The sequence below is a fragment of the Cryptomeria japonica genome, chromosome 3 (assembly GCF_030272615.1).
Source record: "Cryptomeria japonica chromosome 3, Sugi_1.0, whole genome shotgun sequence".
Lineage (NCBI taxonomy): Eukaryota > Viridiplantae > Streptophyta > Pinopsida > Cupressales > Cupressaceae > Cryptomeria > Cryptomeria japonica.
Window position 1 is genome coordinate 818,895,961 of NC_081407.1, and position 25,358 is coordinate 818,921,318.

At 34.8% G+C, this 25,358-nt stretch overlaps 2 protein-coding genes across 2 annotated transcripts in view; both read right to left on the reverse strand.

Annotated features, from left to right (window-relative positions):
• Positions 1-4,818: 4,818 nt before the first annotated feature.
• On the reverse strand, positions 4,819-21,084 carry LOC131037293 (sugar transport protein MST4-like). The gene is made up of 3 exons (XM_059217733.1): positions 19,993-21,084; positions 19,415-19,885; positions 4,819-4,950 (listed from the first exon to the last, which is right to left on the reverse strand). Exons 1-3 carry the CDS (start codon positions 21,082-21,084, stop codon positions 4,819-4,821), a joined length of 1,695 nt encoding a protein of 564 aa, XP_059073716.1.
• Positions 21,085-21,559: 475 nt separating this feature from the next.
• LOC131037294 (sugar transport protein MST4-like) overlaps positions 21,560-25,358 on the reverse strand; it is a 42,765-nt gene continuing 38,966 nt past the window's right edge. The window contains exon 3 of the mRNA XM_059217734.1: positions 21,560-21,578. Within this exon, the coding sequence (XP_059073717.1) occupies positions 21,560-21,578 (19 nt within the window). The remainder of the gene's footprint in view (positions 21,579-25,358) is intronic.

Below are 25,358 nucleotides of genomic sequence, written 5' to 3' on the forward strand. Positions count from 1 at the left end.
GAGTGAAATTTCCATTTTAGGATAAAATCCTTCACTCCTTCACTTTGAGTCACTCCCTAAGGAAAAAACATATCAATCCACCCTCCAACATTCTTTAGAAACCAACACTTGGGCAAAACTAGGAAGGAGATGAGAGTTATGGGGATTTTCGCTCTGGACCCTTTGGAAGGGTTAGGAGTGAAATTCTCCTTCTTGGCTTGATTTTCTACTTCATTCGTACAATTCTTCCTCAAACATGATCAATTCACCTTCCTTCCACCCTAATCAAGGCAATCCACCATCAATCTAGCTACAAACAAGGCTAACCTAGGACTTAAGGCAAAACGGAAGGTCAAATGGAGGATTTCGCTCTGCACCCTTTGGAAGGGTCAGGAGCGAAATTCTCCTTTTAGGTTGATTTTGACCACTTCATTGCCTCAAACCTCTTCTCAAAGGCAAATATGCATCAAAGCCTCCTCAACCATGCCTCAAAAAAAATCCAAAACTTGGCCATATCAAAGAGCAAAATAGAGGAAAAGTGAATTTTGCTCTAGACCCTTTGGAAGGGTCATCAGGAGCGAAATTCTCATTTTAGGCTCATTTTCACTTTTTTCCTCCCTTCTTTGGATTGGATATAACTCATTAGGCCTCTCCTGATCATCCTCAAGTCAAATTGCTCTCAAAGTGGCATTTATTTCAAGGTCTTAGTGAGAAAATAAGGTCATTCAAGAATTTTGCTCTAGACCCTTTGGAAGGGCAGGAGCGAAATTCATATTTAGGCTCAAATCTTGACTTAATTTTCATATTTCATTATCCAAATAAGTGCTTGGCTCTCAAAAATGCATGGAACAAGGATTAGTTCATAGGTTTGGTCAAGGTAAAATGTCTTATCAAGAAATTCACTCTGGACCCTTTGGAGGGGTTAGGAGCAAAATACCTGATTCTAGGCTTTATTCACTTTGGAATTAACTTGACTTTTCCATAGAATAAACCCTTGGTACATATCCTTCTATATCCTTGCCAATTCGCTCAACCACTCTTTGACTTAGGTGAAATCTTGTGTCCTTGGTGAAATTTCTCTTTGGACCCTTTGGAAGGGTCAGGGGCAAAATTCAAGTCTAGCTCAGGCTTCTTGACCATTTCATCAAATCATCATGTCTAGATTTGTCCAAGGTGTCTCCAAAGGACAGATAGGTGAACTACTCATCAATAAATGCTCAAGACTTCATCAATTACCAGTTTTCACCTAACTCAGACCTTCAAAAATGATATTCACTCACCAAGCTTCATTGACCTCTTCAAAAACAAGACACAATTAGCAACCAGAGCAAAACTTCACTCTAAGGAAGAATTTCAAAGATGACCCTAACCCTGAGAACCCACTGACTCACCCTAGCTAAAGCAGAGCCTGTCATCCTGGTAACACTCAACATGCAAAGGCTAAAAGACAAAACCCTAAAAGACCTAGAAACAAACACCAGAAAGAAAAAAAGTAGGGATCCCCATTTGCAATGGGGCGATGTGTGAATACATCACAACAGGTTGCTAGGAAGAAGAAGCATTAACAACTATTTGGAGGCAGATTTCTGGAGATTAGCATCACCATGGAAGATGATGTAGACCTCTATTTCTAGATGCATGCATATTCTTTCCCTAATTTTTGCATACTCCTTGTTTTTTCCTATATTGATTCTTTAAAAATTGTACGTGTTTTGCAAGCACCACATGATGAAGATCTAGGAAATTTGGGGATTTGTAAAAATTAAACTTTTAGAAAGTTTATATGGGGTTTTTGCTTAAGGCATTTAGTACAAATTTCGTTTAATAAGTTTCCTGAATAAAATAGAAGATTAAGTTGCTATGTACTCTTCCTTCAATTGATAGTCAAAAGTATTATTTTGTTCTAAATTCTCGTCTACATGAGATTCCAATGTTGCAACTTTGTTTTCTCCCAAAGATTCTTTCTAGCAGGGTTCCTAACTACATGAGATTCCACAGTTGCATCCTCGAGTGCTTCCAGAGTTTCTTTCTAGTGGGACATTATTGAACAATGGATAAACAATAACTCATCCTAATCGGAGGACATTTTGTAATTCTTCATCTTGGAGAACATTTCTGCATATTCATATCTTCCTGTCTTCAGATGATCAATTTTTGTATTCATCCATTTGAGCAATGTGGAATATGTACAACTACTTTTTCACAGTATCCCAGAGGTACTCATGCAGTGGTTTCTACAACTCTGATACAATCCTATTGCAGTGTGGATTCATTTACAATTCTTCTTCATCAGCAATTGCAGCTTTCTTCTTTAGTTTGAATAAATGGTTAGGAGATTTTCTCAATTGGTTTTTATCCTTTCTTCTATGTAATTGGGTTCCTATTGTTGGGACACATATCTCTCCTTAGTTAGGCTTAAGGGGGGTGTTAGTGCATGCAATTGTGTCTCATGTGTGTTTGGTGTCCATGATTTACGGGAAACTATTGTTCCACTGTAATAGGCACTCATGCATTGCATAGATCTAAGCTAACAACGAAGGGTTTAAGTTTTAACTCTGCCTCCTTCAGAAATTACTCTGCTCTCCTCTATAATTTCAGCTCTTACGGGAGTTTAATAATTGTATTTAGCTTCTTGCAATCAGTGTAATTAAAAATACAAGAGAATTTCATTCAGATCTATTTTGAGAGCTCTTTTTATCTCTATTTTTTTGCAAGTTTGTTTCTTGCTTTCTAGCTAGATCTGTATTTTTGCTATGTAGAAAGTTTAACAGGAAATAACATCTTTCAATCACAAGAGCAATTGTTGTTGTTTATGTTCATGATTGAAAGAGTGAAGAAGAGCGAAGACTGAAAAGATGGAGATGGAAAGAATCATCATAGTGAAGAATAAAAGACGAGCCATGGTAGAGTAGACTAAAGGAGTGGGAAACAACACACTACTTTCTTTCCAGAACAAAAATGTATGGGGATGAAAGAATAAATAGATGGTGTTACAAAAATTTCTTTCCATCTTTTCACATTGATCGTAAAGGAGTGGACGTCCGCATTTATTATTCAACTTTGTCATTCTATAACTATTATATCGGGAATTGAAGTGAGAATTCATATACATACAAATTTCTTTGTAGATCAGGTTTATCTAAATAGATTTATGTAGGTGATGAGATATTTTAAGAAAAATTGAAAGAGTGGTTTACTAGTAGTTTAAATTTTATTTATTTTTGTGTTGTAGAAGATTTAAACTTAGTATCATTTAGATGTCTACAACATAAATTTTGTCATTAAATCAAATGTCTTTTGGTGCAGTCTAAAAATTTAAAGCTTACATTTCTTTCAAATTTAATGAAGATTATTTTTCTTTCTTTTTTCTATATCTAGTCTGAAATTTAGATGATTGAGAGGTGTCCAAAAAAATTGGAAAGTTAGTGGGATAATTTTTAACGCTGTGATTCCAAGAAGGCTTTAAGATCTATTTTAAAGGAGCACAAGGTCCTATGAAGAAAAAAAATATGTTAAAAAATTACAGATTTGAACTAATGGAAAAGGTGAAGGGCTAAAAGTTGCTCAATGGTTTTTGGGCCACTTGTCAATAATCTAAATTGTTGATCAGTTAATATTTTTATTATTTCATATTTATCTATTCTTCAATGCTAAATAATAAAATACTTAATTCCTTAATTTGAACTCTTTAATATCCACCATTTAAAAAAATAGTTTAAAAAGTAAATTTAGAGCAGCAACTCTTTTCCTTGTCATATTTCCAAATTTTAAGTGTGACTATCTTCAATTTATCATTTAAGAGAATTTTTTACTAATTTTAAAAAAAAATTGACCACTTAAGACCCTCGACCCTCTTTTAATCTCTTATTTCCACATGGGGATATCTTGTCAATTAGAGGTTTAAAATGATAGATTGTAGGTCATTAAGAACACATTTATCTATTGAGTAGTGTCTAATTTCTCCTAATATATGAAGCTTATGCTAGTGTAGTTGGCATTCTGACGTATGTTATGGTCTATACAAGACTTGACATTATCCAAAGAGAGTCTTTAGTTTATTTATGGCTAATCTTAGATGAGTACATTAGGGTGTAGTGAAGAGGGTAGATTCAAGTATTTGTTGAGTATTTGGTAAACCTACATGCGATAGACATCCTATTTTTATTCATGGATTTGCAAATTTAGATTGGGCTAGAGATATTGATAACAGAATATTTACTAGTGGATATTCTTTCACTATATTTGGTGGTACAATCAATTGGATGAGTAAGTGATAGATTATGTTTCCTTTATCTACTTAGAAGCCAAGTGCATGGCAACAACTCATGCTTGTAAGGAAGTCATCTAGATTACTATATTCTATTCAAATGTTTGGCTAGGAGGGTGATGCTAGAAAAGTTGACACTTTGAATAATGTTGCAGATGCACTCACAATGCTAGAAAACACAAAAAATCATGTACTATTATGATTCTATGGACTTCTTGATTCCTAGCAATTAGATAAATGGTGTTGAAACTCTCTTTGCTCTTGCAAGGTTATGATGGTCAAACATAATTACAACACTCTATGAAAACATTCGTCGAATAGCAACCAAAATCAAGAAAAAGATGCATTCATCTAAGTAATTGGTAAATGCATTGTGACAGTCAATATGTCAGAAACAAAAAAATTGAAAATAATGTTATTGTTTACAACTACAAAATAAATAATTCAACAAACTGTTCCATATCCTTCAAGTCTAAAAGCTTTTATCAATGTAAATACAATTTAGAATTGACATCTTATAATAACATGGCAGACTATTATGCACAGTGCACATGTCAAAGTGATGAGCATTGTTATTGCCTGGAAGTCTGAGAGATTTCTTTATCAGAATGCAAAGGAAACAGTTTTAAGGTTCTTGCATCAAAAGCCACCATTGATGAGTTCCTTCTAGGATCACTCGTAACAATTGTTTCATCTTCTTCTTCCTGTATAGTAAAGAACATAATTATGAACTAATTTATACAATGTTTATATTTTAGTAGGATTAAATTTAAAAATAATAAATTTTTACAGTTCATAATATTCAAATTTGAATGTTTATAGATTTGATTAAGTAATATTTTGTATCAATATTTCAAATTATATTTCATGATCTTAATTTTTTCTACCAATATTTCTGATTATATTTCATGATCTATCATTAAAAATTAATTTTTCAAAAGATTCAAATAGATTTATCAAACTTTTTAAAGAAAATTTTGTATATGTATATCTACATCACATACAATACAAAGTGAACATTCCAAAAAAGAAATTTGTGCTTTGGGTATTGTAATTACATCAATGTTAGATGGCTTCTTTGAAGAAAAGAATGGAGTCCATTTCTTTGAATGGAACATTGCAGGTCACTTGGAAGTTGTGAACATTTAAAAAGTAACTATCTCTGAGTAATCAGATAAAACAGAAATAATCTACAAATTAGGGCTATAAAACCTTAGGGTTCACCTGATTCCTTCTTTCTTTTTTCTCGAGCTTGGTGGTTTTGAAACCAATAGAAAACATTCTTTCCTTCTACTCTGCCATATTGTCTGAGATGGATAGTAATCTCATTAACATATTCCAAAGAAAGATTTTGTGTTCCATTGTTGTAAATGTTTTCTAATATTTGCTTTTGTTGAGAGTTTGGTTTCCATCTGGCTGCAACCTTGGCAAACCCTCTAGCCTCTGCTACACTGGTGGATCTTGATAAACTGCTCCTACTGCTACTATCAACCACACTGTTTGACCTATATAGGCCAAGCCCTGCAGGAAAAAAAGAGGGTGTGTTTTCTTTGATCTATTAATTGTTCAAGTACATCAGTTTATGTTGATACTTCTTATAATCAAGAACTGATAGGTTTTAATTTCATTTAAAATGATGGATACTCATTCCATTTTAATTTTTTTCTCTTTTCTATCTACCATTTTGATGATGAATTATAGAGTATGAATAGCAATGTTGATTGAAAAAACATACAGTCAAATTCATAAGCTCTCAAATTCAATGACATGGCTTGTGGAAACCTAATATCTTCAATGGATGCCTATTCAGTTAAAATTAATACCCATTTCCTCATAATCATCAAAGACACAATTGAACTCCAAAAAAATTATCTTACTATAGAACCAAATTTTACTCTAAAGCACGCCAACAAAAAAATAATAATAATATAATGATATATAAGAATGGTGGTCTATTCAATTTTATAGATATTTTAAGTGAAGGTACATATAGCCCCATGGTTAGAATTAAAAATTAAATTAGATTATATGTGTATGTAATTTTGATTATTTATAATAATGATGAATTTGTGGATTAAATAAGTTTTAAGCTCAAAATGTATTATGAATAATATTTTGGTAGTTTATGAAATTGTATTGAAATATGTAAAAGAGCTGTATTAGTTTTTAATCACATTTAGTGACCTATCATTAAGATTAAAAAAATTGTACAAATATTTTTTAAATAAAAGATAATGTACTTTTAGATTTATATTTATAAAATAAATATTGTTTTCTATTATATAATTTTTTAAATATGTTTGATAAAATCTCATGGATGAAGTTATGGAAAAAATTGAGATCAACAAGACTGTCAATATAAAACCATTTAAACACAAAAAAAGCTAAAAAAACTTGAAGGGGATCCTCACCTTGAGAGCACATCAACCCTTTGAATTCAAAAGAAAAAGAGGGAGACCTAATAAAGCTATAGAAATGCAATCCTCCAGCACTGCCTCTGCACGGTAGCTTCCCAAATGTTTGAACAGTTTTAGATCTATGTGGACTCCACCCCCTAAGTTATTCTATGGATATGCACATTGCATCTTGGAATGTGAGGGGTTTGGAGTCCCCAAATAGAAAATATGTAGTTAAGAGATTTCTTAAACTCTATAAGAACATAGACATTCTTCTTATTCAAGAGATTAAGGTTATAAGGTTATGGATTTTTTTGCTTGATATCAACTTGAAATGTATTTGGAGAAAAGCAGATTTTTTTTTGCAAGTAAGCATACCTGTGGTAAAGAGGGAGCTGTTATATTGTTGAGTTCTAAATGTCGAAATGTGTTACAAGATGGGGTGTCCCCCCTGCAATAGGTTGGTTTGGGTGGTGTTGAGATTCAAGGATGTGGAGTTTGGCATCTTCTCTGTATATGCATCTAATGACTACAAGGAGAGGACTGAGATGTGGAGCTGAATATCTGAGATGGAAGACCTACCCTGGCTATTTGGGGGTAATTTTAATATGGTGGAAAATTAGAGAGATAATTCTGATGGTTGTCAGGTTGAACCCCCTTGCCAAGTGTCCTAGAGAGGATCATAGCATTTGGTTTACGTGGTGTAACTTTCAAAGAGGTAACATTAGGATATATTGCAGACTTGATAGGTTTTACTTTAACAAGGACTTTTTCAGGATTATCAAAAACCAAGATGGTACTTTAGTGAAAGCTACTCCGTATACCCTCTCAGACCATCATCCTATTCAAGTTGTGTTCTCCTATACCAACCTCCCTCCTAGGAGAATTTGTCCCTTGAATAATCTTGCTCTCAACTCTAGCCTTGGAGGAGGAGGAGGTTATTCGGGTTGCTTTAATCATCAGTCAATTCAATAAATATGTCAATAAATGCAATAGCCCCATCCTTGAATGGTCCCATAATATTCAAAGTTGGAAAAACCTCCTTCCAATAGCTGGGAAGAAATTGGCTAAATATGGTAGGGCAGAGGAGACCCTAGCTCATTAGGGCCCTTAGCCCCATCCTTGAATGGTCCCATAATATTCAAAGTTGGAAAAACCTCTTTCCATTAGTTGGGAAGAAATTGGCTAAATATGGTAGGACGGAGGAGACCCTCGCTCATTAGGGCCGTACAGAGAGCTGACATGATAGTCCAATTGGATCCTTGTAATATGGAGGCACAATAGGCTATTAGCTTAGCTAAGGATTCCTTGAGGAAAATACAAAACAAAAGCATCCAATGGCCAAGACTAGAGCTAGAATTAATTGGGTGGATCAAGGGGATAAAGGATCCAAATACTTCTTTCATCTACTCAAAGCCAAAGAGACCAAAATGGGAATAGATAGAATTTGTGAGGAGGGCACCATCTTGAATGAATGGGGCAATATTCTGAGAGATTTTGCAATTTTTTACAAAAAATTGTTCTCTTCGAAGGATAATCTCCAAGAGAAAGCTAGAGCTAGGGATTATATCAAGGGTATCATCCCCAAGAAGATCAATGAAGAAGATGCTAGGAGATTGAACAAGGAGATCTCTTTGGGTGAGGTTAAGGAGGTTATCTAATCCCTTAGCAATGGGAAATTCCCTGGGTTGGATGGATTGACTGTGGAGTTCTACAAAGGATGCATAAATTGGATTGTGAAGGATTTGTTGAGAGTGTATTGGGCTATCTTCAAAGGGTCACTAGGGGAGGAGATTAATAAAGGGCTCATCAAGTTAATTCCAAAGGAAGAAGATTGAACTCATATTAAAAACTGGAGACCAATTACTCTGTTGAATGTTTCTTACAAGATATTAGCCAAAATTCTGGCCAAGAGGCTTAAAGATATTTTACCTAAGGTTATCAACCCCACTCAGACTGGTTTTGTTAAGGATAGATATATTCTTGAGAATATGTTATCATGATGGGAGGCTATGTAGTGGACCAAGGAATCTAACCAAAAGACTGCTCTATTGCTCCTGGACTTTGACATATGATAGAATAGAGTGGACCTTTGTAAGTATGATGATAGAAAGTTTTGGCTTCCTTAGTAGTTTATGCAATATGGTTAAGGTTCTGATGAAAGATGCTAAAGCCTATGTGGAGGTTTGTTGATGTGTATTTTGTACACAACCAAACACAGAATAAAATACCCAAAGGTATCTTATCCTCTCTTGAGTAAAGTCTCTGAATGCTGAAGATATCGCAAAAAAGGATCAATCGGAAGGACTTCAAGGTTATGCTTTGTAGGATCTCTACTCGCGGATAAGCACCAGTGGTCGTTGTGTTTTCTATTTCTTCAAGGGGGCCTTACATACTTTCAAAGAAAGTTTGTCCGTGCTACTATCTTTCCAAATGAGGAAATAGGATTTTCCTAATACTAACAGATTTTCAAAAAAGATCAAAAGATGAGGGTTTCGAGGAAGAGATACTTAAACTAATCCTAAGAATGACTTAATGAAGACTAGTCTTGATAAGATTCTACCAATTTTAGTATCGCCAAAGGATTACAACTCCACTGGAATTGGTGCAATCTTCTAAGGGTATTCAACGATTTTCAAATCACCAAGGAGATAGATACTATCAGGGAGATACGTGCCAATACTTCCAATGATAATTGAACTCTTAATCAATTTCAATGTTTCCAGTTGACCACACAAGGTGTTCTTACAATCAGTAAGAAGCTAGTAGTTTGGAATGTGAGTCTTATCAAAGATCAGGCACAACATTCATCCTTCAAACTTAAAATCTAAATGATATTTCTACTAAGAGTGATTCAAGAAGATAAACAACCATGAAGATCGCCACAAGGATTGCAACAAAACACCATAACTTCAATATTTCATTGATCTCATAGCCAAATAAACAACAATTGTTCAACTTTCTCTCTTCACTACTCAAATTTGCTACTAACAAAATTAAACTTATTTCTCTCCAACTTTCTACTTTTCTTTCTCTCTGTCTCTAACTTTTCAAAATGAAATGAGTGAGGGCATATATAGCGCCCTCAATACAATTCAATGGTGTAGATCAATTTGAGATCAATGGCCAAGATTTTACAATGAAAACCCTAATTAGGGTTTGTTACAACAAATTGAATTATAGCCAATGAAATAATTGCATTATTTGGACACACGTCTTCTCTGGAATATTCGACCAATGGAGAACTAGGGTAGGTACATCAAAGTTTGTGCCATCTCCCATGAGTCAGGTACATTTAATCTGGACATGCTGAGGTGGACCAATCTGACTAGAGGAGTGATGACTAGGATGCCACCTTGTCTGGCACTTGTAACTTGGTAGATATTCAATTTGATGTTGCTGAGAAGCTAGCTTTAATTACTCTTCTAAAACTATCTGCTTATTCAATGAACCCTTTCTTTAACTTCCTTTTTCTTTGATGTGCAGGATGGATGGTGTACCTTTCCTTCAAATGTTGGACTGGAAGAGGTCATTCCTGATGATGCTAGACCAAAGAAGGTCATCCTTGATGATGCTAGGTTGGAGAAGGTCGTCCTTGTTGATGTCGGACTGGAGAAGGTCGCCTTTTAACTACAAGACAAACAAAAAGATGATTAAGGACACATAATAAATTCATTTCAACATAGAATTTTATACCTTAAATCATCAACAAGAAGACATCAAAATTAAGTTTGTTCAAGAGTCTTTCCAGGGACAGGCCCTATAAGAATTTCGCCCTGGACCCTCTGGAAGGGTCAGGAGCGAATTTTGCATTTTTGGACAAATTCCATCATGTCTCTACTCCAAAATGTCTTCCAAGGTAAGAATATGCTATCCTTCTCCTCACCAAAGGCTAGGAATCTACAACCTGACCTTCCTCATGGGCAAACTAGGTGATTTTGGGAATTTCACTTTGGACCCTCTAAAAGGGTCAGGAGCGAAATTCCTTCTTTAGGCTTCATTTTACACTTCCTTCACTTCAATTCATCTAGTCTCCCCCACATTGAATCCACTTCCCAACTTGGCAACATTGGTTTGATCTTCACAAGGCCAAAAGGTCAAATTTGCTCAAAACCTAGCCAGGGACAAGACCCATCCAGAATTTCGCTCTGGACCCTTTGGAAGGGTTAGGAGTGAAATTCTCACTTGAGCTCAAAATTCACATTTTTTGAAGGTCATAATTCTTTCAAGGCATTCTAAATAGTCTCTTTCACCTTTGTTTAGGCCTGGTTTAACTTAAATCTTGAAGGAAAAGTTGACTTTAGGGTTTTTCACTCTAGACCCTTTAGAAGGGTCAAAAGAGAATTTCTTTGCTTGTAGCTCATTTTTCATCATTCCAACTTCAATCCACCTCACAAGGATAGGAAATAGTTCTCTTCTTTCACCCAATCCAAGTTTGATTTGTTTTTGCAAGGCAAAATAGGAGATTTTAGGATTTTCGCTCTGGACCCTTTTGAAGGTTCAGGAGCGAATTTCCTCCTTTGGCCTAAAATCATAACTTTTGGAAACAAACATCAACTCAAAGGTAGTCTCAAGGGCTTTTTTTTTACCTTAGTCTAGTCGTGTCTTAGCATAAATTTGAAAGGAATAAGTAGGTTTTAGGATTTTCGCTCTGGACCCTTTGGAAGGGTCAGGAGAAAAAATCTTGTTTTAGGGCTATTTTGCCATCCTTTCAACTTCAAATCACCTCCAAGGCATATAAAATCTTGTCTCACTCCTCTCCGGGGTATAAAAACCAAAATCTTGTCTTGAATTGCAAGGAAAAAGGTGAATCTTAGAAATTTTGCTTTGGACCCTTTGGAAGGGTCGGGAGCGAAATTTTCATTAGGCTTTAAAATTTGCATTCTTGGAAACCAAAATCCACTATAAGGCAATCCAATTTCCTTCTCACACCCTTGTCCAAGCTTGTTTTTGCTCAAAATTTGGAAGAAAAGATGTTTTTAAGGATTTTTGCTCTGGACCCTTTGGAAGGGCCAGGAGCGAAAATCACTTCTAGGCTCAATTCTTTCATCTTTCATGGTCTCTAGCAACTTAAGGTCACTCTTAAGGGAAACTTCCTCTTGATTTTGCCTTATCCCACACTTGATCTAGCAAAAACTTGATAGAAAAAAGAATTTTTGAGAAAAATCTCTATGGACCCTTTGGAAGGGTCAGGAGTGAAATTTTCATTTTTGACCCAAAATCATCATTTTTAAACTTGAAACTTCTTTGCAAGGTAGTATTTCATCCTTCATTACCATAGAAATAAGGTTTCATGTCCAAGAAAGGTCAAAAGGTAGGTTTATAAGGAATTTCACTCTGGACCCTTTGGAAGGGTCAGGGGCGAAATTTCCTTTCCTAGCTAGAATCCTTCATTTTCACAACTCCTAAACATCCCCAAAGGCTATATCATGTTCATTATTCATCTCATCATGCCTTGGACATCAAGTTTTGGCCAAATAAGGCAAGAAATGTCTCTTAGAGAGATTTTCGCTCTAGACCCTTTGGAAGGGTCAAGAGCGAAAATCTTTACTTGGGCTAGATTCTTCATTTCTCCCTTTCAAAACGACCTCAAGAGGCAAAGACAAGTTATTTCACTTCCATCCACGTCATAACAAATCAAAAACTTAACCTTCTTCATTGCAAAAATAAGAGCTTTTGGAATTTCGCTCTAGACCCTTTGGAAGGGTCAGGAGCGAAATTTCCCTTTTGGTCCAAAACCCTTCATTTTTACAACTTCTAAACATCCCCAAAGGCTAGATCATGTTTATTCTTCATCTCATCATGCCTTTGACATCAAGTTTTGGCCAAATAAGGCAATAAATGTCTCTTAGAGAGATTTTCGCTCTAGACCCTTTGGAAGGGTCAGGAGCGAAAATCTTTACTTGGGCTAGATTCTTCATTTCTCCCTTTCAAAACGACCTCAAGAGGCAAAGACAAGTTATTTCACTTCCATCCACGTCACAAAAAATCAAAAACTTAACCTTCTTCATTGCAAAAATAAGAGCTTTAGGAATTTCACTCTAGACCCTTTGGAAGGGTCAGGAGCAAAATTTCCCTTTTGGTCCAAAATCCTTCATTTTTACAACTTCTAAACATCCCCAAAGGCTAGATCATGTTTATTATTCATCTCATCATGCCTTCGACATCAAGTTTTGGCCAAATAAGGCAAGAAATGTCTCTTAGAGAGATTTTCGCTCTAGACCCTTTGGAAGGGTCAGGAGCGAAAATCTTTACTTGGACTAGAATCTTCATTTCTCCCTTTCAAAATGACCTCAAGAGGCAAAGACAAGTTATTTCACTTCAATCCACGTCATAACAAATCAAAAACTTAACCTTCTTCATTGCAAAAATAAGAGCTTTTGGAATTTCGCTCTGGACCCTTTGGAAGGGTCAGGAGGGAAATTTCCCTTTTGGTCCAAAATCCTTCATTTTTATATGCTTTCAAACCTTCAAAGGCAACAAGGATGTCTAACCTTCCTTCCAAGATACCCTGCAAAACAAAACTTAGCCAAACTCAGGAGGAAATGAGCTTCAAGAAGATTTTCGCTCTGGACCCTTTGGAAGGGTCAGGAGCGAAAATCTCATTCCAGGCTAGATTGCTCATTTTTCAAGCTTCAAACCACTTCAAGAGGCAAGATTGAATCATTTTCCAACATTAGGAACAAGGCTTCTAGCCCATTCAAGGCAACAAACAAGGCGTATGATGAATTTTGCTCTAGACCCTTTGGAAGGGTCAGGAGCGAAATTCTCCTTTAGGCCTAAAATCTTGTTCTTGAATATCAATCAACTCCATCTCTAGGAAAAAACATTTCAATTCATCCTCAAACATGCCTTAGAAAACAAAACTTAGCCAAAACTGAGAAGAAAATGAAAGCAACAAGGATTTTCGCTCTGGACCCTTTGGAAGGGTCAGGAGCGAAAATCATGTTTTGGGTTTGATCCTTGACCTTTTGAACTCCAATTTTCTTCAAGAGGAAAACATAGACCTTCCTTCACGCATCCCCATCAATATCCTACCTTTAGCCAAGTAAAAATGAGAGCTTTCAAGAATTTCGCTCTGGACCCTTTGGAAGGGTCAGGAGCGAAAATTATATTCCTAGCTAGTTCTTTACCTTGTTTCACTTCATTCTCCATCAAATTTGACCAAATCAACTCCCTCGCTTCACAATCAACACAAATCTCCATCCAATTTGGTGTAGGTAAGGTCGTACTGGTTTTTCAGGGCCAAAGGAAGGCAGGAAAGGGAGATTTCACTCTGGACCCTTTGGAAGGGTCAGGAGCAAAACTCTCCTCCAAGACTGGCTTTCATCATTTCAAAGCCTAAAAACTCTCCTTCAAGGCAAAAATGTATCAACTTTCTCAATTATGCCTCAAAAGTCAACAATCTTGGTCATATTCTTCCAAAACTCTTTCAATCATCATCAAGTGCATTTGCTCATCAATTTCTGAAATCACCATTTCGATCTCCTTCTGATCACTAACTATGCTCAATCGACTCAAACCTAGAAGAAAATAGGATTTTGACAAGAAAACCATCAAACTAGACCTAACCTGACCTAAGACCTATTCACCCTCTTCTTTGGTCTAACCAGCTTGATCTTCCTGAAAGAAATGCTTTGTAAAGGCAAACTTAAGGTTCCATGCAGACAACGAACGACCTCCAAAAACTAGGCCAAACTCAGCTTGAAAGAAACCCTAAAATGAGTTTTCAAAGATAAACCCTAATCTAGCCAGCCCAGGCAACCACTCACTCACTCAAAACCCAGCAAGCAAAGAGAAAAATCTAACTAAGGGAAAGCAAAACCCTAAGAAAAAGAGGGGGTCCCCATTTTGATGGGGTGATGTGTGAAATGGTCACAACAAGGTTAATGGCAAGAAATCTGAGTATTTTGATCTCTCCTGATCTATAAGGCAAGGGTGTCCCCTTGCTCCTGCCCTATTTGTAATCTGTATTATTTGATGAGAGATGGTAGATCATCTAATAAGGTGCAAGGTCTCATTCTTCCTAATGGGGACGACTCTCCAACATTCAATTTGTTGATGACACAACCATTCTCACTAAACTGGATCAGAATAATATGGACTCCCTCATGTCAAAGTTGAATATCTTCTGTGAAGCTTCTGGGAGAAAAATCTCCCTACCTAAATCAATCATCCTTGGGTGGGATGCTCATCCTCCTCAATGGTGTAGCAAATATTATATCACTTGGAGTGGCCCTAACTATATGGTGAGGTGCTTAGGGATTCCTTTTGCCATTGAACCTAATCTTAAAGCAATGTGGGAATGGATTAGGGAGAAGATAAATAAGAAATTGGGCAAATGGAATAAACATTCTCTCTCTTGCTAGGAGAGTGCAGGTCTGTCAAAAGATTCTCTCTTCCTACAATATTTACTTCACGTTTGCCTGGCTTTTCTGCAATTATCAATTTTGTCACTTACAGAAGCAGAACAGAAATTTCTTGTGGTCGCATGGTAAAGGAGGAAAAAAGAAGCATGTTCTGAAGTGGCAGTGGTGTATTCTAAGTAAGGATTTGGGGTGCTTAGGTCTCAGAGACCTTAGGTGGCACGGCATCTCTTTGGCCTCAAAATGGATCTTTAAGTCTCTACAATGGGAGGAGCTCTGGAAGGTGCTAGTTAGACACAACCTTGCTCGATCCACTCCCAAGAAAGGCTCGGTATGGAAGGGGCTTCCTCTCTGTGACATTGTTGCAGGCCACTTTGAAATTAGGTCGGCACGTTCCAAAGTATTTCGATCCATACGGAAGGCCTGGGAGGTCGTGAGGAAGCACATCTCTAATAATAATCTCTGTGGTATGAATGGAGAGATAAGTGGAGACCACTCAATCTGGTGGAATCTGAGTTACAAAGACAAACCTCTTGCTTTGGTGCAAGGATGTTCTGTGAAGGTGTGGGCAGCAAAAGGTATCAACATTATGGCATACATCCTTGACAATGAACATTACACCATCTTGAAAGAGGCTTTCTCCTCCCTCAACCTCCCTAAGCCTTGTCTTTCGGATGCTTCCAGATTCCTTTTGTTAAAATGGTCCGATGGCTCCTACCTACATAATGTCAAAGCTATGTCTGTCTATTCTGTACTTACAAATGATGGTCCCATCCTTTCTCATGTCGAGTCTTGCTGAGTCTTGCTGGGGTTTGGGCCTTGACACTGTGTCCTGGTAGAAGGTGTTTATTAATCTGTGGAAGAGACCGAATGAGCCCAAAAAAAATCTTTCTGTTGATTGTTTTGGCTGCACAAGCTTCCCATCAGGAAGCAGGAGGGTGACATTGCTATCTTCCTGAGTCTGTCAAGAACATCTTTTTTTATTGTCTATTTGCTAGGGAAGTTTGGAATCTTTCTGTTGATTGTTGTTGTAAGCTTCCTGAGTCTGCCAAGCACATCTTTTTGTATTGTCTATTTGCTAGGGAAGTTTGGAATCCTTTTAACAGCTCATTGGGCTCTAATGTTATGATTTCAGAGGTTGTTACTGGTAGTGTCCAAAGCCTCTCAAAAATTGTTAACTTATTTTGGTCTATCTTTTCTCTTGAAATTTTATGGCTTATTTGGACTTTCAGGACTTCCAGGAATGATAATCTTTTCAGTGGCAGACGCAGATCCATTACTGAGTCTCCTATGGGGGATATTATCTACTGAAAATGTATATGACTATTCGGGGGTAATTTTTTTGTATATGTTGTACTCACTTATCCTTTATCTGCTGCTTTTGTAACTGGGATATTTCCACCTTCATACTCTTTTGAGTTATTTTGAGAATTGGATGTAATAGTTTTTTCTTATATTTAATATAAAAAAATATATATATGTTTTATAATAAGATATTATAAAATATAGTTTTAAGGGCTTGTCTAATGACAGTGTCAGCTGCAGGCATCTAGATGGTACTGAGTTCCATTTTTTAATACAAAAAAACAAAAAATTAAAAAAGAAATTTGAAAGTATTTTGGGATAATCTAGTTTGTGAAATCAATAAAAATTGAAAGAAGAGAGACTATCCATAGACATGAAACTAAATTGATTTAGGAACAAGGATCTAACAGTAGATAAATATTCATCTTCTATAATTTTACCAGTTTGTACTATTTTTTTATCAATTATCAATCATGCTCAGTTTTGATAATTCATCTATTTATGAAAAATTTAAAAGCATGAAATATTTTTTCTCTCTAAAAATAATAAAACTCAATTGAAAGTTTAAACACTGTCACAAAAACTCTTCATTTCCCCTAAAATCTATTATATTGTTTCTTTAATAAATCTTAGATTTACATAATTTTTTATATAATTTACAATCAATAAAACCTTAAACATTACTATAGAATCTATTAAAAAACCTTAAATTCAAATAGATCTTATTATATTTAATTGAAATAAAAAATCTTAAGAAAATAGCGATCTCCCATATTATTCTTAAATCTAAATAACTGATATAGAAATGGATCTCTTACAGTAAAATTAATAAAAAAAATTAAAAAAATCAAACTATTATTAGTAAAAAGTGTAAGAAAGAATTCATCTACTTGACTTCCCTTGATTCATATACAACATTACACCTTCCTTTATTTTGAATTGAAATGTTTGATAGAAAAATTTGTCTATATTTGTAAATTTAGAAGGCTTTTCAACTCTTGAGTGTGAAAATAGAGGTGAAAGGATATTTAAATGAGTGAAACGATAAATACAATGAGGGTTTAGAGAAGATAAGGATGGAGGATTGAAATAGTCAAAATATAGGGCTACAAAATTAAGGTGAAGTTGAATGATTTGAAATGAGTTCACCAGGGATCAAGTCTTGCTGAGTGCAAATTTGGTGGAATGGATACAACACTTGGCTCTTAGGCGAAGAGGTTAAAACCCTAATCATTATCATAGAATCTTTAAAAAGACTTAATTGACATAGATTTTCTTTATTTTTTATGGATGAAAGCCCAAGCCTAGAATGCTTTATATTAATATAAAATTTTAAAATAAACATTAACAAAGGATTGTGCAAAATCCCTAAAACCCTAAAGTCCCAGATTTTGTCAAAGATCATCCAAAAAATCCTATTCTAAAGATTTTGTTAGAGATCATCCAAAATCCAAAATTTTAAATTTTTTAGAGATTTTGGGAATAAAAAAGAACCTATTCTAAAGAATTTGTTAGAGATCATCCAACATCCAAAATTTGAAAAATATGTCATCTTGCTCAAAAAATACCATAAATCTACCATAGATTTTATTATATTTATATTTAATTGAAATTGAAAACCCTAAAAAAATTAAGATCTCCCATATTATTCTTAAATCTGAATTGTTGAAATAAAAATGAAATACAATTAATAAAGAAAAATTAAACCATTATCAATAAAAAGTGTAAGAAGAAATCATCCACATACCTTGTGACTTTCCTTGATCCATATGTTATTTTGAGCTCTGACAACACTACACCTTCCTTCACCTTGAATTGAAATACTTGATAGAAAAATTTGGCTATGTTTTCAAATTTTGAAGGCTTTTCAACTCTTCAGTGTGAAATGAGTGGTCAAAGGATGTTTAAATGAGTGAAATGTTAGGTATAGGGAGCGTTTAGGAGGAGATAAGGATGGAGAGCTGAAATAATCAAAATGTAGGACTCCAAAATTAAGGTGATGAGACAAATCATATGAAATATGACATGGATTACATGTAGAAGAACCTGAGTAAGAAATTAAATATATTATTTGATATAGAAAGTCAATGGTAACCTTTCCCTTAAAATTTTAGATTTTAAATTTACTAAATGTGTTTTATGATGATTAGTATTGGGATCAACAATTGGTTTCCAAGTTGATAAAAGGGGAGGAATGGGGCCTTCATTGTGATGATAACATAAAAAAGATTGGTAAAGTTTATATAATTTTCAAATAAATTTTCAACAAAAGTTATGGAAAATAGTATTTCATTGAATTTTTCTTATTAATGTTAATAATTTTAGGATTGACATAAAAAATATTGGAAAAATGTTATTGGAAATTCTTTTGATTAGATATTTAATATTTAATTAAAAAATAGAAGGTAATTTTTTGGGAATTGACAAAAAAAAAAGGACAAAAGTTATTGAAAATAATACTTTATTAAATATTTTAAAGTTAATTGATATTGTATGTTAAAACAATATTTAAATGAGTGAAATGTTCCATATAAGGAGCGTTTAGGAGGAGATAAGCATGGAAGGTTGAAATAAACAAAATATAAGACTCCAAAATTAAGGTGGTGAGACAAATCATATGGAATGTGAAGTGGTTTACATATGGAAGAACTTAAATAAGAAATTAAATATTTTATGTGATAGGTTTTAAATTTTAAATTTAAATATGTTTTATTATGTTTAGTGTTTGGCCCAACAACTCATTTCTAAACTATGACCTAAAAAAAGTGCCAAAACAAAAAGGGACATGGCCTTCATTGTGGCGAGAACATAAAAAAGATTGGTAAAGTTTATAAACTTTTCAAATAAATTTTGAACAAAAATTATGGGAAATACTATTTCATTGAAATTTTTTTATTAAGGTTAATAATATTAGGATTGATATAAAAAATATTTGACAAACATTATTGGAAATATTATTTTTATTAGATATTTTAAAATTGTATATTTTAAATATACAACTTGTTTCTTTTCTCACAGGTTCAGTATCTTTGAAGAGAAAGTGGAACAGAATTGACTTAAGGTTGGGCTTGGTTAATTTCAAGCTCTATACCTTGTCAAACATGTTTTCCATTATCTTGATTGGCATAGGTATCACCATCCTCATCATCAGTCAGATCAGAGTCTCTGACATAGTTCTTCCACAGCCAGTGCTGTTTCCACACTTTCTCTGTCATTTCTTCAATAGGCACATTCTTTGTCTCAGGAAGCAGAAACAGGACGAATGTGGACATGATTAAAACCCAGGCAGCGAAAAACAGGAAAATCCCATACTTGAAATGGCAAAGCATTGAGAGGAATGCCTGTGCAATGACGAATGTGAACACAAGGTTGACACACACAGTCACACTTTGTCCAGCAGATCTGGTTTCTAATGGAAATGTTTCACTGGGAATCAACCATCCAAGAGGCCCCCATGACCAAGCAAAGGCTGAAACGAATGTGCATACCGTAAGCACTATCACAATTGCTATGCCCTTGGAAAGCTCTTCATCCTCCTTCATCCCAGTTCCCAACAAAATTGCAATGATCACCTGCAATTCCAAAACAAAATCATTACAATTTGTGACAAAAATATTGAAAACAATGGTTACATCTGATTACAATTTACAGCAGAAAACTGATGGCTACAAAGATTTACCTGTGAAACAAACATTTGCAATCCAGCTTCGAGCAAAAGCACTCTTCGCCCAACTTTATCAACTGAATAGATTGAAACTATAGTGGACAAAACATTTACAGCACCGGTAATAACAGAGGAGTAGAGTGAGGCATCGTTTTTGAACCCCAAAGTCTGAAAGAGCACAGGAGCATAAAACATAATGGCATTGATACCAGTAAACTGCTGAAAGAATTGCAGGCACACTGTTATGATTAACTGAGGCCTGTTTCTGCGCTTCAGAAGATTTCTGAATGGATGTTTAACTGATGCAGCTATTCTGCTGGCCTCTACTAATTCATTGAATTGTAGGTCCACATTGTTGGTTCCTCTAATTTTTCTCAATACAACCTTACCCTCTTCCAGGAGTCCCCTTTCAATCAAACTATTGGGTGTTTCTACTATAAATATGGAACCCACTGTAAGAAGAAGAGCAGGAATTCCTGCTATACCCAGTGAAAGCCTCCATCCCCAAGGCCTGATTTTTTCAGTCCCATAGTTCACCAAGTTAGCAAACAGAATGCCTATTGTAACATTCAACTGGAAGAGAATATTAAGACCCCCTCTGATTCTGGTGGGTGCAATCTCTGAGAGGAAAAGAGGAACCGCCTGATTAGCAAATCCAACTCCACATCCCAACATAATTCTACCAATGATAAGCATGCCCAGATCTTGAGCTGCAGCGTTTAACACTACTCCAATCACGAAAAATATTCCTGCAATTAGCATTGTTGGCTTCCGGCCCCATACTCTGGTTGTATAGGAAGCAAAGAATGTTGCTATCAGACCGGCCAGATAGAGAGATGAAGTAAACAACTGAAGCCCCTGATTGTCATATTTACAGTAGGGATTATTATTGTCTTGGATCTCATTCTTTTTCCTATACACTAAAGGGAAAAATTTCTTCAGGAAATCGTTCATGGACGTCACTCCTCCTGAAATTCCAACATCGTAGCCAAACATCAGTCCTCCACTTGCTGCCATTATACATGTTATGATCACATATGGTGTTATTCGCGCTTCGAACTCCTCTCCTCCAGCACCCACTGGGGCTGCAAACCCTAATGCAGGCATCTTTATTGGCTGGATCTTTCTAACTGACAAACAAAAGTTGCACACACTAAAACTTCACAGACTGCAAATTCACTCAAATTCTTCACAAGTCCACTACGGACCTTGAAATTCTTGGAGGACTGAAAGGTGAATCTCTGGACACAGTTGTTTACACTCCTATGAAAAACTCTTGATACTCGAGAGATATCATTATCGTGGTTCCTGTTTTCTATTTCTATTCCATTTTTATTGAAGTTGAGTGGACAGCTTGACAAATGCATCTTTTCGTATCTCTTTTTAAAATAGATATTTTAGTATTAATATAATATTATTTTTGTTTTTTCTAATCATTGAGTGTGATTTGAAATGCTGAATGAAAAGTATTGAGCTTGCATCTACATAATATACACACAATTTTAATCTAAAAGCTTGCATCTACATAATATATACACAATTTTAATCCAGAAGCTTGCATCTACACAATATACACACGATTTTAATCCAGAAGCTTGTATCTACACACAATACACATAGTTTTAGTCCAAAAGCTGGCATTTATGATTAAGATTTGGGATTGACTATTGAAATAAATGTTTAAATTAAAATAGTAAATAAAGATACTTAACTCTCAAAAATTTAAATATTTTAATTGATTCATCCTTTCATATTAGATGAATATCTCCATTAATGAAAAAAATCATTTATTAATAGAAAAATATTGATTTACAAAATAAAATCTAATAATTATCTAACAACTAAATGACAAACCATAAATATATATACTACCCAAAATTAATTAAAAAGATCAATTTCATTAAAAGAAGGGTAAAAATTTATTCAAAAAACAAAGCAAAGAGGTCAACAAAAAGAGTACTACAGAACTAGCTGTCACTGTCAACTAACTAATCAATTTAACTGATTACTTCAGTTAAATATTATCAATCTAATACTGCACTATGTAGCATTTAGAAATCAGATCATTTTAAATTAAACAGGACCTTACAACTAGTCACAATGAAATGCAATAAGGTTATGGCTATAGAAATTCCCATATAGGGTCTTAAATCTTGAGGTTGAAATTTCTTAACTTTACTCAAGAACATAATCTTGAGAAAGATGGTCGATGAACTAGAACAAAAATACTTAGTTTTAGACAATGTTTTGCCACCAATCTCTAATATTTAAAACTCTTTTAATTGATAATCAATCAAATGTAAGTTTTGATGTGATTAATAAACAATTCATGATTTTTTTCGGGGGAAGATAATATGAATATTTTGAAAATGATAGTGCACAATATTAATTAGTAAACACTGTTCAATATGGTTCTAATTGACATCATTATCATATTAGCATGTTAAAAAGACAAAGAACTTCATAATAAGCGTAATAAGGTAGCATCTCCTATGACTTATACATATAAATATGGACTACAACTCGGAGAAGTGTTGAACTACAAAAGATAGCATCTCCTATGCTTGAGTACAGTTTCAGTTAGGCTCAATATCGGAGGACTAAATCCTCTTAAAAACCCAATTCGATCTCCAATGATCGACCAACTCCTCTACCAGAATGATATTAAATTATTCACATATTACATTCCTTGACCATCACCTCTTACATTAACCATGATGATCTGCCATGAGATCTTACATATTATTTATACAAACCCTAGACCATAAACAATCAGGTCAGCCACCAAACAATAAACCAATTACATAATTACAAACCATTTTGGATTTAGACCAAAACAAATAATATCCACACATAAGACATCCCATAAATACAACAATAGGTCATATCCACACGTTTCATCAATGTTGGTCTATAACCTAGAACAACTGGGACCAAGTTTAGGTCCACATGCTTTAGCAATGATCACCAAACGCCAATTCTTGAACATGATCACAAATAGCATCCTAAAAATCCACCAAAACCTGTACCAACACTAATTATGCAATGCATCAAATATCTCCACCAAAAAGCTCTATCGGTGAAACCCTCGCCAAAACTAGAAACCAATCTTCTAAGTAAGTAGGATAGCATTAAATCACCAGACCAAAACCAACTAATCCAATATGAGTATATGCATCATGAACAAGTCAATTCTATCACAAGATTGTACTGGAGTCAACCAGATCATGTCGGATCCAAGTGAACCAAAAACTACTCAACCTACCAAGAAATGATGGCAACACTAGAGGTGAAAAACATCTAAGTACCAATAAATGCCAAACAAGTCTCCCCCTATGGAAGAAAACCAAAATTCTCCTGCATGTAGCTCTAAATATCAATAACTCTCCCTCTGTGAATAATATCTCTGTAAAGTTCTGAAATTCTTTTTCACGTCACTATCTTTCCGCCTTTGACATCAATGCTAGAAATCTGACAAAATATCAAAGTATAAGCCTCTAAATCTCAAAGATGACTACTCCTCCTGAGCAGTAGCACCCCAAATCAATTTTGGAATGAATAGTATCTCTAAGAATGCATATCGGATTGATGCCAAACCGCATCAATCAAGTCTTTGCCAGAGGGGCAGAAACCCCCAATCTGTCTCTCAAGTACTCAAATGATTCCTTGGATAAAGGTTTAGTGAAAATATGTGCAATCTGTTCTTTAGTGTTTACATAAACCAGTTTTACTTCATTTGCTTCCACCTTCTGCTTTAAAAAGTTGTATTTGATAGATATGTGCTTTGTCTTAGAGTGAAATATCGGATTCTTTGATATATCAATAGCAGCAGAGTTATCACAATGAATAACTATCGGTGCATTACAATTCATCTTTATATCCTTCAACATTTGCTTCATCCATAAAACTTGTGTACAATTGATAGAAGCGGCAACATACTAAGTTTCCGTAGTAGATAAAGAAGTAAATGATTATTTCTTGCTGATCCATGAAACCAACTTCTTTTCAAGAAAGAAAGCTCAACCGGAAGTACTTTTCTGATCATCAACATCTACAGCCCAATCAACATCTATACATGCACATAAAAGAAAGTTATCATCCTTAGGATACCACAAACCATATTCTGATGTACCTTGCAAGTATCTAAAACTCGTTTTCACTGCCATCTCATGATTTTCTCTAGGATCACTCTAAAATCTTGAAACAATACAAACATCATTCATAATGTCAGACCTAGTTTGAGTCAAATAAAGTAGACCTCCAATCATAGATTTGTATCTTGTAGGATTTATCAGTGTATAAAGATCTTTCCTTGTCAATTTATCACTTGTAACCTTAGGCATACTTTCCAGTTTATAATCTCTCCTACCAAATTTGTTCAATAATTCCTTAGCATACTTAGTTTGACAGATAAAAATACCTTTGTCAATATGAGTAATCTGCAAACCAAGAAAAATTTCATCTCACCAATCATAAACATCTCAAATTCTTTCTCCATGTTCCTAGAAAATTCTATGCATAATTTATCTTCACCTCCAAAAATAATTGTTAGAAACCGGGAAGGACAACTGAGAGGAGATGAGGGGGTGAATCAATTGTCAATAAATTGCCACCCAAAACAAATTACTCCAACTTAAAAATCAGTGCTGGTAAAATAGATTAACAGTTATAATAATACTAGTACAACTTAATGCATGAAATAGAAAGAAAAACAACATCCACAACATATGACACAAAGATTTTGATGTGGAAACCCTGTAGAGGGAAAAACCACAATGGGAAACCTTACCCACAATCAGATGATACTACTGCAGATAGTATGTGAATACAATAATAGGATCTACACATAAAAAAAGGCCAACCGCCTAGAGCTCACTACTCAATCACAAAATTAGGAGTCTCAATGACTACACAATTGGATGGTTAAATCCAATAATCAATGTACTACTTCAATTTAGCATCTTCAATTTCAGATTCAGTACCAGTTTAAGCTCTGTGCATGAGGACAGCACCTTCATGACCTTTAACATTCTTTCCTTCAACCTTCAGATAATATCTGCATGATTCGCACAAGGATCTATTTGTTTTCTCTCTTCACAATAATCTCAACACATACGCACACTTCTTCCAAATAAGATCTTACAATTATTTATACAGAACCTAAGACTTAACCATTAGGTCGGCTTCCAAAAGATATTACATTTAAATCAATTACAAAATAAGTATTGGTGAAATACAATATGTCGGTCTCAATACATTTACACATTATCCAATCAATAAATCATTTCCAAAATGATTTGTGCTGATCTAGAACATGTTTTCTTATGCCGGTTCATAACCTGGACCTATCTATCGGTCAAGGCAAATATGTGAACCCGATC

Bases quoted from the DNA above. Each gene is read 5' to 3' on its own strand.
- LOC131037293 (XM_059217733.1), bottom strand. From the start codon at position 21,084: ATGCCTGCATTAGGGTTTGCAGCCCCAGTGGGTGCTGGAGGAGAGGAG. The intron at 19,886-19,992 runs GTAAATCTTTGT...TTGGAATTGCAG, and splicing joins TGCAAATGTTTGTTTCACAG to GTGATCATTGCAATTTTGTT. The intron at 4,951-19,414 runs GTTTGACAAGGT...TTTACTATACAG, and splicing joins ATCAAGATAATGGAAAACAT to GAAGAAGAAGATGAAACAAT.